Genomic DNA, 15,789 nt, shown 5'->3' with positions numbered 1-15,789 from the left:
AGTTCTTCTAATTAAACAAGTATGAAAACATCCATAAAAGCAAAGCTCTGAAAAAGTAGGGATAGCGAACAGTAACTCGTGTAAAGTGTCAGAACTTAAGAGGCATAACATTAATTTCTGAACGAATTTGTACATAGACTTTAGGATTTGATTACAGAGATCTCTCGCTAATAAGACTGTACCATTGTTGTCCTAAGAAACATTAATCCAAAAATCTAATGAATAGGATATTCATATCACACACAAAAAATGTGTCAAAATGTTAAAAAATCAGCATGATTCAAAAGGACGTACAGACTTTTGGAATTGATTATAGAGTGGCTACAATTTCTTAAATTGTAACTTATTGTTATAGGAACTTTGTTAAATTTCAATTGGTTGGTTCATTAGGCTTAGTATCCAGACGTTTCAACCAATATTTTTAATGAACAAAAGGGAAAATTTTGTCTATCTTATATATGAGATCGCACATTTATTTATTGTTTATTGTCTTATCAATTAAGATCTCTGAGTTTTTAATAGTTAATTTAATCCATTCCAATATTTTGTTGCAAGCTGAAATACGACGATATTTAAAGTTAACCCTTGTAATTTTTAATTTAAAACCTTACTAATAATATATATACTTCGCTTAAATTAAAGTACCTTGATGAATCACTTTTGCAAAAATCAGATAATTATATCACACATAAAGGGTTGTTAAAAATCATTCTGTTCCAAATAGACGTACGGACTTTCTGGTAACGATTACAGAGTTGCACCACTCTCTAAATTCTTACCTTATTGTTTCAGGAATCGTCATTCATCATTCATAAATGGATAGGACAATTCTGCATAAACGAGCTTTCGTACAAATTCTGATTATAGAAAAGCTTCATTTTTATCATTGATGACAACGTTCATAAAGGAAAAGGAAATATAAACATTAAATTTTTTGAAAAGAATATTATTTGAATAAAAATCTAAATGAAAAGATCAATTAAAATGGACGTTCTGACGTACAGGTAATGATTATAAGGATGCATTACATCTATAATACAAAGTAGAACGATGTCTATCTGATGTCTAAGATCTCAGGAAATATAGAAATTTAGGTTATGTGTGTGTCTGTATGTATGAACCGAAGAACCTCTTTATCCACTGAACCGATATGGTTCTCATTTTTTTATATTTAACATTATTTTGAGGTCTAAATGAAATTTCAGTATGAATCTTTACCGGTACACCGACTAACCTCCTACTGCGACAAACGTCCTAGACCTCATAATGCGACAAACATCCTAATGCGAAAAACCTCCTAAAGGGACAAACGTCCTAATGCGACATAAACGTCCTAAAAATTATCAAAAAATCTTCCAAATTTAAGGACAAAATCTTCTAATTGTAAAAATATTTAACAATATAAAATTCAAAATGGCGATAAAACACAGGGAAATATTTTTTAATTGAAATTTATTTTTTTGAATAACTTTAACCATAAGCTAAATTTTAAAAATCTGTCCAACAGTTTTCCCAAAGTCTGTGTTGGCTATCAAACAGAATGGTTTCGAACCTGATACATCCATGCATTACAAAAATAGACCTTTAATTTTTTCAACTAAAACAAATATATTTTCCTCTCATTTTAGAACATTTTTAAATTAAATTTGGAAGATTTAATTTAAAAAAAATAATTAGGAGCTTTTACATAAGAGATGTCGCATTAGGACGTTTGTTGTTTAGGAGGTTTGTCGGAGTACCATCTTTACCTAATCACCTTATTAATAAAATAAATGATGCTTCTTTGAGAAGTACTTCCATTGTAAAGCATGATTAATAGAGATCTGTCGCTTGTAGAATTATATCTGATTGTTCTAGGAAAAATCATCAAAGACCAAAAATCAGGATTCTACCGAGGGTGGCTGTGTTTTCTACAAAATTACTATTATTTAAAAAAAATGACACTACTAATAGATAAAGATTGTGCAATAAAATGGTTGATGATCTTTTTCTACAATTCTCCTCATAAGGATATAAGCATAGCATCACCAGAACTAATAAAAACATCTTAGGCAAGCAAAACTCACTCATTTCTTAATTGTTACTGTTCCAAATATCTTGCTGGACTTAAAGACATTCTATTTCATATTAATATATGTATATAAGGATTAAATTCTGGGGTATAGTCCCTTCGTATTTTTCGCAGTAGCTTTTCTCCTATTTCTAGCCCCTGCGAGGGGCTCTGACCCTGCGGGGCTAAATGCCTAACCCTGTGGGGCAATCACCTAACCCAATATAACCTAACCTAACATAAAATAACCTATTAAAAGCCATTTTAAAAATACGACGAATCGCCACAAAAGGGACTATTCCCAAATTCTGTAGCTAATATTTTATTTAATTAATCACCTTATAACATATTTCTAATAAAAACAAGGATGCCAACATCCATAACAGCGGAGCTCTGAAACATTAACTCTTTTAGAGTGTCAGAACTGAATTTGAATTTTGACAAAATTTTACGTAAATTTGTTGAAAAACTGCTTAAATATAGGATAATGTTTAAGGACATATTTACAGATTATAGAGATGCTTGGCTTATAACATTGTATTTTGTTGTCAGAGGAATCACACACCCCACCCCAAGGCGTGTTAGGTTAGAAAAAACCCCCCGTGGAAACGGTTTACAAAGGATGTACTGGGACCTTATGGTGGTTTCAGAACATGCTTTCCTTAAATTGAGTTAGTAGCTTCCCATAGTAGAAAATTTTGAAATTACTTTTGGTGATCAAATTTTACTTTCATTTTTAGAGTACCTTAACCTAACCTCCTTTATTGTCTTATTTTGTCTTTCATGTTCATCATGCAAATTCCTTCACATTATGGTTGAATTGACAGATATTGGAGCTTTCTAAAAAGGTCTCTAACAATTTTCTAGCTATAATACTTTTTGATATATCTTATTTATAAGTATTGCTGTTAAATCATCTTTTACACAACAAAAAGGTGAAAAATAAAATTAGATATTTTGGAGAAAATTACAAGTATCTTCATATAAATCTCTCTAGTATCGCTTAAAATTGACCAAATTGGACAGTTAAGGTGCCTAAAACTATCTATATTCAATGGACAATCCAAATAAATACTTTTTAACACTTTATAAGTTGACAGGAGGATGCTAAAATGTAATATCAAAGAAACAAGAGTAATTTAATTTTAATTAAAAATCACTTGTAGGACATTTTTTTGAATGTAAAAGGTGTTTTAAGGAACAAGAAACTCATATCTGATAATGATTTAATATTTTAAAACACCTCAGGACTAGTTTAGAGTATTAACTAATAATGTATATTAACAAAAAATTGTTGCCTAAGAATAAATTGTTTCTTTTATTACATGTGAGATCATCCATGAAAGTCTTTTAATTACTATGTTTTCTTAGTTAAGGTGGCAAAAAATAATTTTGTTTCATGAGGTTCTAAATAATTTAAGAGCCCAATCAACTATTCTTAGATAAAAATTACTAGAATTAGTAAATTACAGTTGTAAACTGCTTGGAAATGCTTAAAGTTCTAATCAATTTTTGGTTTATTTACGATGATTATGTCTATTTTTTTTAGATATGTTTATATTTGTTCAAAAAATCAGATGATTGTGTTTTATTGGCTTTCTAATTACAAAGTGACAACTTTATACACCATAACTTACCTTATAATCCTTGCTAAAGTTTATTAAATATCGATTTATTTAAATAAAACAGGAATTTTTTTTTCCTTTAGTATTTTTAAAAATCACTTCAGCTTAATCCTATTGGCTTATATAGTCTTTGTAAGTATGAATTTGGATTTTCCATTGAATGAAGATAGGTTTAGGTACCTTAACTGTCCAATTTGGTCAATTTTAAGCGATACTAGAGAGATTTATATGAAGATACTTGTAATTTTCTCTAAAATATCTAATTTTATTTTTCACCTTTTTGTTGTGTAAAAGATGATTTAATAGCAATACTTTGAAATAAGATATCTCAAAAAGTATTAGAGCTAGAAAATTGTTAGAGACCTTTTTAGAAAGCTCCAATATCTGTCAGTTCAACCGTGATGTGAAGGAATTTGCATAATGAACATGAAAGACAAAATAAGACAATAAAGGAGGTTAGGTTAAGGTTGTCTAAAAATAAAAGTAAAATTTGATCACAAAAAGTAATTTTAAAATTATCTACTATGGGAAGCTACTAACTCAATTTAGGGAAAGCATGTTCTGAAACTACCATAAGGTCCCGGTACAGCCTGTGTAAACCGTTTCCACGGGGGGTTTTTTCTAACCAAACACGCCCTCGGGTGGGGTGTGATCAGCATTCTAAAAATTAGATCAATCAGATTATTACATCACATAAAAAAACTGTTGTTAGAAATGATTAATATCAACATGTTTAAAATGGACGTACGGACATTCTGGTAACGATTATAGAGTTGGTACGATTTCTAAATCATACCTAACTACTACAGGAATCAGCATGCAAAGTTTGAAATCGATAGGATAATTCTAACATGCCTAAATTAACGAAAAAGGCTATCCGTTCCAGACGGACGTACGTACGGATGGACACATATAGAAAAGCTTTGCTTTAAAAAAATATTTTGAATATTTCTTGTCTTGCCTTTATGATGCATATCCCCAATGATGATATACAAAATTACTACTTTTATATATTACAATTAGTGGTTAAAACGATTGAACACACAACTTAATGATTCAACAAATCAAAATTAACTAAAATTAACGAATAAAAAAACATTATTTTAAAACTTTTGAGACTAGTGTAATAAACAGCCCATTGTCCCCCCTCTCTCTTTGCTTTTTACTACTGATATGAGAGAAAAAACTCTAGTAGACATACATATACATATAATTTAGGAGGAGCTTTACTTATGTTAATAATAAAAAGTTTTATTAAAAAACTACTTTATTTCCCAAAAACATCCCATAATAAAAAATACAATATTAAATAGTACAAAATTATAATCATGATAATTATTGACAATTATGTCAATAAAAAAGTATTAAAGCTATCATCTTTCAAGTATTTATGGAAAGGCATTGTTAATTAATCAAAATTTTAAAATCAAATCTTTTTTAAAAATTATCTCTACATTATATATGCTACGTTACATTGTAAAATTGTTTGAATATAAAAAGTTTTTGTTAAAGGTATGTGTTAAGAAAATGCATATATAAACATCAGTATGTTAAAGAAGTTGTGCTTTTATAATTACAAGCGGATATGCCCCCTTGAGGCCTCTAGGGGCACTTGAGGGAAATTGAATTGGATAACCCATTTTCTTATTTTAGATTTTAAAAGAAAAAGTAAAAAAAAATTGGAGGTGCTCATTTTTTCTAGTAACGATTTTTATTGGGAGGGTGGTGGTACCCTCCCCAAAAATAATTATTAACCTTCCCGTAACCTATGAAAGGCTACCCTGTTAAGGAGAACCCAATCGGTTCAGTGGTTAGCAAGATCCTTCAGTGCAGACAGACACACATCCTGTTACTTTATTATAAGGATTTCAAGTTTTATAGGTAATTGCAGTTTTTCTCGATAACAGAAAGCTTCTTCTTTTCAACATCCTTAAATGTATAAAATAATTTTAAAGATTTTAGTCTATTGCCTAGTTCATAAAAGAGAAAGGTCGACCTCTAGAAATTTTAGGTCGACCTGTAGAAGCTTATTTTATAAAGGTATTTGTGGGTTGTATTTGTTTAGGTTGACCTACAGAAAAAATCGGCCGACCTTTAAAAGTTATTTGTGAACTGGGCATATAGTACTTTTCGTTGCAACGCCCCTTAAGGGACGTTTCTTCGTATTTTCACAGTTAATTTCTCCTATTTCTAGCCACAGCGGGACATTATAACCTAAAATAACCTATCAAAAGCCATTTTTAAAATACAACGAATCGCCCCTTAAGGGGTATTGCCACGAAAAGGACAATACCCGATTTTAGAAATATATTTTGTTGTAGGGAAGATTATCTGTAAGTGTTTGAGTCTGTCATTTCATCTGTTATATTTATTTAGTTCCCCTTTTTAAATATTTTCTAAAAGGGGAATTGTTAAGCAAGAAAATATGTTCAAACATCAACAAGAACATTTCTAAATCAGAACTTAATTAATGAAAACATGTTTTAAAAGAATTATAACAGACAGATATTAATGACAGACAGACAGACATTTTATTTATTATACTTAATTTGCCCTACCTTAACAATGTGCTCATCATAGTGTTGTCAACATTGAAATATCTAGTGATGATCATTTTCTTCCTCATCCTAAATTAGAAAAATAAATTATAATTGTAGTTATTCATCGCATTGTATTATAGACAGCTCTCTCTGGATATTTTAACCATTTTATTAACCCTGACAGGATTAAGGCTTTACATGATATTTTAGCATTTAGTGGTTGCAACGTATTGAAACTCAACAAAATGAACATACAAATCAAAAGCCAACAAATAAGAAAACGTTATTATAATGGATATTAGTCTAATAAATAGACATCCAGAAGTCCCCTACCTTAATATTAACATAGTAATTATTACAGAGTTTAATACTGTTCCTAATTGTTACAGAAATACCCAGGAATATAGTTTAAAATTATATAATTGAAATAAGACAATTACCACTTGCTTGAGATATTATATTATAAATTTATTCCTCTTTCTTTGGTTTATTATTTTTATTTGTTCATTAATGTTCAAAGATAAAGGGTGCTTTTACACAATGTACTTTGTTGAACACTGATAACTCCCCCTCCCCTATCTTTTTATTGAATTAAAACTTTAGGGGGGTAGTTTGTTGATAACTTTAGGGTAGGTTAGGTAGCCCCACAGGATTAGAAAAACTCAGGTAAGGTCCCATCAGACAGATAAGGCATATTAAAAAATCTCCCTTTTTTTCAATTAATTTCAAAATTAAGGGGGATGAGGGGGGGGAGGTTGATTGCTCTACAATGACTTTGTGTGAATGCACCAGGAAAGAATATAAACCTGTTTAGTCAAGATAGGATCATTTACATCCATATCTCCAACTCTCTCACTTACAATCTGGATAATAAATAGATATTATTAGATAATAATAAGATAAAAGAACCATCTCTTTTTTTGGGGCTTCCTTTCCCACCTCCCCTCTCATCCTTCGATTTTTGTTACGTCACAAAGATAAAAAGTTAGACACTATTACTAGGTTCAGGTAAAAACTCTATTGACAAAAAACACTAAAGATATGGGGGAAAATACAAGATATAAAGATAGCCAAAAATCTACTTAAAACAGTCCAACCGCCATGATTTATAATTAATTGTGCTTTATTAATATTGACAAGAAGTTTCAGTCTTCTATCTTAAATAAGAGCTGAGAAAATCATGATTCCCCATCTTCATGACTTCTAGATTGGCGGACTAACAGATAGAAGGACAGACTTTGCTATCAAAAATTAGTTTCCACCTGTTCATCATCTTGAATATTTATTTCTTCAGCAGCTTCAACTTCAGTGACATTTAACTTAAAAAAATAAAAAAAGTTTATTTATTATGTCTATGATAATTATCAATTATAAGTATCAATGGCCATAAAGGGGCAAAATTAATAAAATAGACTAAAACCTGCTTGGTGATGGTCAAGAGAGGTTCATTCTCATCCATATCTCCATCTCTCTCACTTGCAATCTGATAATAAATGAATAATAATAAGATAAAAATTTTATTGATCCAAAACACCAAATATAGGGGGGAAAATTCAAGAAATCCAGATAACTAAAACCTGCTTAAAAGCAGTCCAACCGCTATGAATGTTTTATTATGAATTGTGCTTCATTAAAATAAATATAATGACAAGAAGTTTCAGCCTTCTATCTTAAATAGAAGCTGAGAAAATCACGGTTCCCCCACTTAATGACTAACGGATAGACAGACAGACAGACATTTAGAATTATAGAGTTGCTTCGCTACTTGAAAGTAGTTTCTACCTGTTCATCATCTTGAATATTTATTTCTTCAGTAATTACAACTTCAGAGACATTTAACTTAAAAAAATAAAAATAAATTCATTTATTATGTCTATGATAATTATCAATTATAAGTATCAATGGCTATGAAGGAGCAAAATTAATAAAATAGACTAAAACCTGCTTGGTGTTGGTCAAGAGAGGTTCATTCTCATCCATATCTCCATCTCTCCCACTTGCAATCTGGATAATAAATAAAAAAAATATTAGATAATAGTAAGATAAAAACTTTATTGATCCAAAACACCAAAGATTTATGATGTGAAATAGCTAAAAACCTGCTTAAAAGCAGTCCAACCGCTATGAATGTTTTATTATCAATTGTGCTTCTTTAAAGTAAAAATAATGACAAGAAATTTCAGCCTTCTATTTTAACTAGAAGCTGAGAAAATAATGTTTCCCCCTCTCCAATGCCTAACATATAGACGGACAGACAGACATATGGAATTATAGAGTTGCTTTGCTACTAGAAATTAGTTGAAACCTGTTCATCAATATCTACATTTTTGTCAACAAAATCAGTGACATTTACCTTGAAAAAATTGAAAAAAAATAATTTATTAAATCAATGGTAATTATCAATTATTGGTTTCAATACTATATAAGTGTCAATGGTTATGAAGCAAAATCAATGAAACAAGCTAAAACCTGATTGGTGTCAGTCAAGAGAGGTTCATTTTTATCCATTTCTTCATCTCTCTCACTTGCAATCTCATAATAAATAAAAAATATTAGATAATAGTAAGATAAAAATTTTATTGACCAAAACTCCAAATATATGTGGGGAGATTTAAGATATACAAATAACTAATAACCTGCTTAAAGCAGTCCAACTGCCATAGATATTTTATTATAAATTGTGTTTAATTAGAATAAAAATAATAACAAGAAGTTTCAGCCTTCTAATAATAATCATATCTGTGGTAATTATCAATTACAAGTGTCAATGGTTATGAAGGAGCAAAATCAATGAAATAAGCTAAAACCTGATTGGTGTCAGTCAAGAGAGGTTCATTTTTATCCATTTCTCCATCTCTCTCAATTGAAATCTGGATAATAAATAAAAATTATTAGATAACAGTAAGATAAAAATTTTATTGACCAAAACACCAAATATATGGGGGAAGATTTAAGATATACAGATAACTAATAACCTGCTTAAAAGCAGTCCAACTGCCATAGATATTTTATTATAAATTGTGTTTCATTAGAATAAAAATAATAACAAGAAGTTTCAGCCTTCTAATAATAATCATTACAAGTGTCAATGGTTATGAAGGAGCAAAATCAATGAAATAAGCTAAAACCTGATTGGTGTCAGTCAAGAGAGGTTCATTTTTATCCATATCTCTATCTCTCTCACTTGCAATCTGATGATAAATAAAAAATATTAGATAATAGTAAGATAAAAACTTGGTGTCAGTCAAGAGAGGTTCATTTTTATCCATTTCTCCATCTCTCTCACTTGCAATCTGGATAATAAATAAAAAAATATTAGATAATAGTAAGATAAAAATTGTATTGACCAAAAACACCAAATATAACACATGCATAAAAGCAGTCCAACCTCCATAGATACTTTATAACTGTCCTTCATTATAATAGGAATAATGACAAGAAGTTTCAGTCTTCTATCTTAAATAGGAGCTGAGAAAATCACAGTTACCCCACTTTGTGACTAACGGATAGACGGACAGAAAGACATTTGGAATTATAGAGTAGCTTTGCTACTAGAAATTTGTTTATACCTGTTCATCATCTTGAATATTTACATTTTTGTCAACAACTTTAGTTACATTTACCTTGAAAAAATTTTAAAAAATAATTTATTTAATCAATGGTAAACATCAATTATTGGTTTCAATGGCTATGAAGGAGCAAAATTAATGAAATAAGCTAAAACCTGCTTGGTGTTGGTCAAGAGAGGTTCATTTTTATCCATATCTCCATCTCTCTCACTTTCAATCTGGATAATAAATAAAAGATATTAAATAATAGTAAGATAAAAACTTTATTGACCAAAAACACCAAATATATGGGGAAAATTTAAGATGTAAAGATAGCCAAAAAAACTGCAAAAAAGCAGTCCAACCTCCATAGATATTTTATAATTATTATAATAGGAATAATGACAAGAAGTTTCAGTCTTCTATCTTAAATAAGAGCTGAGAAAATAATGTTTCCCCCCCACCATGACTAACAGATAGATGGGCGGACAGATATTTGGAATTATAGAGTTGCTTTGCTACTAGAAATTAGTTTCTACCTGTTCATCATCTTGAATATTTACATTCTTGTCAACAACTTCAGTGACATTTACCTTGAAAAAATTGAAAAAAAAATGATTTATTAAATCAATGGTAAATATCAATTATTAGTTTCAATGGCTATAAAGGAGCAAAATTAATGAAATAGGCTAAAACCTGCTTGGTGTTGGTTAAGAGAGGTTCATTTTTATCCATACCTCGATCTCTCTCACTTGCATTCTAATTTAGCAAAAGTATTAAATAGTAGGGAGGGACAATTATTTTTTTGGATTTAAAATATATGGAATCAGACTTATTAAATAATACTAAATGGTAGTAAGACAATTCATTTTTTGGAATCAGACTTTTAAGATTAAATGGTTGGTAACAATCCATACAATTGAGTTTAAACCAACCTAAAATTAATTTCAAGTTTCAATGTATATGAAAATCAAAAAGATTAAAGAGACAAAAACCTGATTGTTGTCCAACAAGAATAGTTTATTTTCATCCATATTTCCATCTCTCACATTCTGATAATAATGTATATTAAATAAAAGATAAATACTTAAAAAAGATGACAGAATTATAGGATAATAGTATAAATATACAAAGATATATTGATATATTTTTCCTCCTACCTGTTCATCTTGAACATTTGAATTAACATTTGTTTCTTCATGAATTTCAACTGCAACATTTCTCTAAAATTATATAAAATTGAACACTTAATTTAGAATACATGTAAATTTCATAGATTATTAGTGTAAAGGAGAATAAAAAAACAAATTAGATAAAACCTTGTTTGTCAAGAGTCTTTCTTTTTCATCTATATATCCCTCACTTTCAGTCTGATAGTTATGAGTAGAAAAATTTAGAAAAATAGTAAGGTGTATAAATTGAATATTGTTTTAGATAATATTATTTTGAGATGTTTTATAGAATCATACTTTTATAATAATACTATTTGGTTACCAACCCTAATTTTTCATTTTTACCCAGTCAAGTATTAATCAAAATATAAGAAAAGCAGATACATAAAATAGTTAAAAACCTGGTTGTTGTTTGATAAGAGAGGCTTATTTTCATCCATATCTCTGCTACTTTCATTCTAATAATTATCAAAATATAAAAGATACAAAATACAGAATATAAAATTTAGAAACTATAAAATAGTTCTTATAAATATAAAATAAAATATTGCTTTATAATTTAGTTACTACCTGTTCATCTTGAACATTGATAGTTTTGTCAACAGTAACAATGTGGTTATTTTCATCAAGTTTGGGAATTTCTTCATGAATTTCAACATTTACCTAAGATAGTATAAAAATAGCTTTACTAATTGACAAAAGATTTATACATTAATTTTCTTTTAAAAACATAAGCTTTCTATCTGCAATAGAAGCCAAATAAATTTTATTTCCCTTGTTGAAACTCAATTTTATCTGAAACATTGCATACTTAGAAAACAGTATGAAATCAAACTTAGCAAATCTTTACAAAACTTAATTTTTAAAGTAAGAGTAATTGCTAATTATGATAGCATCATGAAGATATTCATGGACAGAAAATATATAGAGGAGCATCATTACTGAAAATATAACCAACCTGGTTGTTTCCTGTCAAAAGAGGTTCATTTTCATTCAAACCCCTCTCTGCTACAGTTTCATCCTGATAATAAATTCATTAATTATTCATTAGTTTATTAATCCTTGCAGAAAAGAAACAGGATGTAAGTCTGTTTGTGTGTAACAGAGGATCTTGTTAACATATATGGTATGCCTTTATAGTGAAGCTTCTTACAGGTCTAGAGATGTTATTACTATTTTTGGGGAAGAGAAATCATACAAAAATTATGCAATACATAATAAATTTGCTACTAGTATAAAAATTTATTTGGTAATAAAGAATTGAACATTGTAGACCAACTTCTGTTGTTAAACTGTAATATAACCTGAACAATCCCATATGCCTCTTGATGATTTATTTCCACTTCTGTTGGTGTAATATCATGCTCTGATACAACCTGATACAGCAAATTAGACTCTTTGGTGCTGGTTGAAATTTTTTTAACAACAATATGCCACTGGAAAGTTGGCAAGCTTGCTTTTTTTTTACTGATCAAAAAAGTATTACAGTTTTTGTCCTTCCATCTTCAGCTTAAAATCTCACTACCTTGTTATATCAGACTACCCTTTTCAGTGATTATACAAACTGTGTTGGGCCAAGATTGTATAAAAAAAAACTTTAAAGTAAGAATAGTGTCTGTTTCTGATCTATGAAACAATTTGTTTGCAGACAAGCTTAATTAAAATAAACTCTTAAGTACTTCAACTAATCATTTCAATTACAAGACAAACAAGTTTAAATAATATTTATATATTTGAATTACCTCAGCAATGATGATATTTCCTGGCTCCCTATTCCAAAACTCAGTCTCTTCAGTTTCTTCACCATCTTCAACAAATGGATTCTCAATTCCTTAATGAATTTTTTTTATTATCAACTATAAATAGTTTTGATTCATAAGATTTAAAGCTGTTAAATAACAGCGACAAAGAAATATTGCCCAACTATTATCATAAAAACATAAGTTTTCCAGTATTTGACATTCTATCAGTTTACAATAAAAAACAATGACTCAGGATCAAGAAGTAAAATGTTCATTTTATTACCATACCTCTATAATCCTCTGTTGAAAAATTGCAAGGGAAACTCCATGAGATTTTCTGTACATGCTCTTTGCACAACCATCTAGAGAAAATAATGATAATGAGTTTTATAAACTAAATAGCAGGTTTTATTTGAGAAGAGGAAGATAACCACCATCTTATAAATCTAGGATTTGAAATTATTAGTGTTACCCTAAGAAAAAGCACCTTTTACAAGAAATCATCTATTCAAAGAACTGAAATAGTGTTTATTGTTGTAAACAGGTTTGACTACTTCAGCATAATCTTACTTTAGTTAGAAATGAGGGGAGTAAGAAGAAAATCATCTATATTACCTGGTATGAATGGTATATTTTCCTTCTTCTAGTCTCTGAACTCCCAAGATTGTGTTCAATATGTGGATGTATTTGAAGTATATCAACTTAATAAGTAAAGTGTTTAATATTAATAATTATGGGGATTGATTGCAAGACCCTATTTAATAATCATAAATGTGCCTGGTAGTAAGTTTTTATGGACCAAGGCATTTTCTCCATTTCTCAGAAGAAGGTAAAACTTTCAATGTCTTTATTTGTGGTCTGCTTTGGACAATGATTTGAATATTCACCTTACCAATGATGATCAGTTTTGATCTAGTGATGTTGAGCAAGAGCTAGTCATTCCCGGCCGGTTAGGCATGAAAAGATTAAAAAATGGCAACAATCAAATGGCCTCTCAGGGTTAAAATAAAGGCTTTTTTGATTACCTCCGTAATTATACTGATTATCCATAGACAGTTAACTACAGCTACAATGATTCCAAAAGAGTGTTCTGATATGTTGGGGAAGAGATTGGGGAATATAAATGGTAGAATACACAGGATGTTGTTCTCAATAAAAACCACCAACAGAAACAAACATCTGCTGATAATATCAAACTTTGGGTAATGCAAATGTGTTCTAGAGTTGTGTAGATTATTTAGAAGGAAAGTTGAAGATATGCAGCTAATGAACATCAATATTGGTCTCTTGGTTTTGTTATACAAAATTGAATATCCACTTATCACACTGTTTAGACAAGGAAGTGATTTCTTTATACATGTCTCCACTATACTCTTGAGGTGCGCAATTCTTATTTTTTGCAGAACAAATTCAAAGCTTTCTTCTGATAGCACTTTGGCAGTTTTCTGTTTCTTTTTCTTGGCTCTGGTTTCAAACAGGGTTTTTATCAACATCAATAGAGTTGTGTGGGTCACGAGAAACAAACTGTATTTCAACAATCCACTTTGTTCCATTAGCATCAGGGTACAGAGGGAGAGCAGCCTTGCAATAACTTGACACAGAGCACCAGGCAACAAAACAAGCAATGACTTCATTTTCCTTTTAAAATCCAGGCCTGGTTTTCTAATTCTCAATAGTGAACAACCAGTAGAAATGGAAATGACAGCAAATACAATCTTTCCACACTTGACTGCCAGGTCTCCAGCATCATAATAATTGAAAGAGAGAATATTTTTCAGTCCTCTAAATGCTTCAAAAGATAGTTCAGTAAATGATGGTGATATACAGGCAAAGTATGGAACAAGTAACCATATCATCAAAAAAAGCTGGAGAGTATTTTCTACTGATGTTTCAATGAACTTAACACCAAGCCACAGTTTGTTTGACTTATTTCTTCCGTCGTTGTACTTTATTGGGTTGTCAGATGTACCTTTTAAGGGGTTTATATGTTCTTAAATGTTTTACTTTATTCATCAAATTTTATCATAAATTTCTAAACAAGGTTATATTATGATTATTGAGCCGGGTTTGAATATAGTAAACATCTTTTACACAATAATACATATATAATGCAAACAAAAATTTTAGAAAATTTACATGCTCAATACACATGAGTATTAACATGGAAATACACAGAAATATTATCATAAATATTCACGATTCAGTACATCTAAAGTATTCTTGAGAAAAAAGAGAAATAGAACATATACACCATTTAATACCTGTCAAGTATTCATGAGGCAATACAATCAAGAATGGCCAGAACAACTTTGTAAAATATCTGAAGACTTTGAGAAATGTCAGCTTTCTTTCAAGTTTAGGAAGTTTAGGTTTGAGGTCATCATATTTCTTTTCTTCTTCATCAGTAGTAAAAAAGTATTTATCTTTCAGTTTTTTGATTCTGTTGTACTCTTTTAAATCTTTGTTCACTCTATCTATCATTTGATCTACCCAGGTTGGATTACTTATGATTACTCCAATGATGTGTGTTAAAAGATTGGATAGAAGTACCAACATCATGATATATCCTGCAATAGCATATTGACTAGCAATTGCATCATCTACTGTACAGGCTGTTTTGTTGTTCACCTTAATTTGATCCCATGTTTCATTCACATTTTTTGAGTTGTAATCCAGCATCAAATTGAAATCTGACACCTAATTAAAACAAATTTTTCAAAAATGATTTTTTTACATTTTCTGGAGCTTACTTAAAAAAAATATATATTTAGCCAAAAGTTTGTCCTTCTGTCTGAATATTTGTCCATCTTTGATTTTGTCTACAAAGTCTCTAGGTATATAAGATAGACATCTAAATTTTTGTTTTCTTTTTAACAAAGAGCATCCAGTATAAAATTCACTTGTATACACTATTGCTATTACTGACACAAGAATTTTTAAAAGAATATAATTTCTTCAGCTACTTTAGGTGGACAGATCTCTTTTTTTTGAGGATTATGTAGATTAATGAACCAATATTATATAATGGTCTATCAATCAAATTTCCATGTAAGAAATTATCTCTTCTAATTGTAAGAATAGAAAATTGAGATAATCTAGAGACATACTTTCT

General features: G+C 29.6%; 2 protein-coding genes and 1 long non-coding RNA gene across 3 annotated transcripts; all 3 read right to left on the bottom strand.

Annotated features, from left to right (window-relative positions):
• Positions 1-5,439: 5,439 nt before the first annotated feature.
• On the bottom strand, positions 5,440-9,795 carry LOC145306966 (uncharacterized). Its single transcript, XM_080149308.1, has 11 exons — positions 9,785-9,795; positions 9,502-9,508; positions 9,023-9,085; positions 8,685-8,747; positions 8,157-8,219; positions 7,998-8,054; positions 7,636-7,698; positions 7,478-7,534; positions 7,022-7,078; positions 6,234-6,302; positions 5,440-5,604 (listed from the first exon to the last, which is right to left on the bottom strand). The coding sequence occupies exons 1-10, from the start codon at positions 9,793-9,795 to the stop codon at positions 6,276-6,278; spliced, it is 468 nt and encodes a 155-aa protein (XP_080005434.1). The 3' UTR covers positions 5,440-5,604; positions 6,234-6,275.
• Positions 9,796-9,936: 141 nt separating this feature from the next.
• On the bottom strand, positions 9,937-10,500 carry LOC145307426 (uncharacterized). The gene is made up of 3 exons (XR_013875464.1): positions 10,460-10,500; positions 10,303-10,356; positions 9,937-10,002 (listed from the first exon to the last, which is right to left on the bottom strand). It is a non-coding gene; the product is annotated as an uncharacterized LOC145307426 (long non-coding RNA).
• Positions 10,501-10,641: 141 nt separating this feature from the next.
• LOC145306965 (uncharacterized) lies at positions 10,642-15,373 on the bottom strand. The gene is made up of 11 exons (XM_080149307.1): positions 14,939-15,373; positions 13,703-14,646; positions 13,293-13,378; positions 12,966-13,039; positions 12,678-12,766; positions 12,240-12,311; positions 11,894-11,956; positions 11,506-11,598; positions 11,337-11,393; positions 10,924-10,986; positions 10,642-10,698 (listed from the first exon to the last, which is right to left on the bottom strand). Exons 1-11 carry the CDS (start codon positions 15,354-15,356, stop codon positions 10,642-10,644), a joined length of 2,016 nt encoding a protein of 671 aa, XP_080005433.1. The 5' UTR covers positions 15,357-15,373.
• Positions 15,374-15,789: the final 416 nt, after the last annotated feature.

Source organism: Acartia tonsa, chromosome 15, assembly GCF_053477335.1.
Source record: "Acartia tonsa isolate MP-2025a chromosome 15, ASM5347733v1, whole genome shotgun sequence".
Lineage (NCBI taxonomy): Eukaryota > Metazoa > Arthropoda > Copepoda > Calanoida > Acartiidae > Acartia > Acartia tonsa.
Note: the sequence above shows the minus strand (reverse complement) of the source record. Positions and strands in the feature narration are given on the sequence as shown.

Bases quoted from the DNA above. Each gene is read 5' to 3' on its own strand.
- LOC145306966 (XM_080149308.1), bottom strand. The intron at 8,055-8,156 runs GTTTTAGTCTAT...TATTTTTTTAAG, and splicing joins TCTTGACCAACACCAAGCAG to TTAAATGTCTCTGAAGTTGT. The intron at 7,079-7,477 runs GTGGAAACTAAT...TTTATTATCCAG, and splicing joins ATATTCAAGATGATGAACAG to ATTGTAAGTGAGAGAGTTGG.
- LOC145306965 (XM_080149307.1), bottom strand. From the start codon at position 15,356: ATGCTGGATTACAACTCAAAAAATGTGAATGAAACATGGGATCAAATT. The intron at 14,647-14,938 runs GTATTAAATGGT...ACCCCTTAAAAG, and splicing joins GCCTCATGAATACTTGACAG to GTACATCTGACAACCCAATA. The intron at 10,987-11,336 runs GTTTTTAACTAT...ATATAATTTTAG, and splicing joins TCTTATCAAACAACAACCAG to AGAAATGTTGCAGTTGAAAT.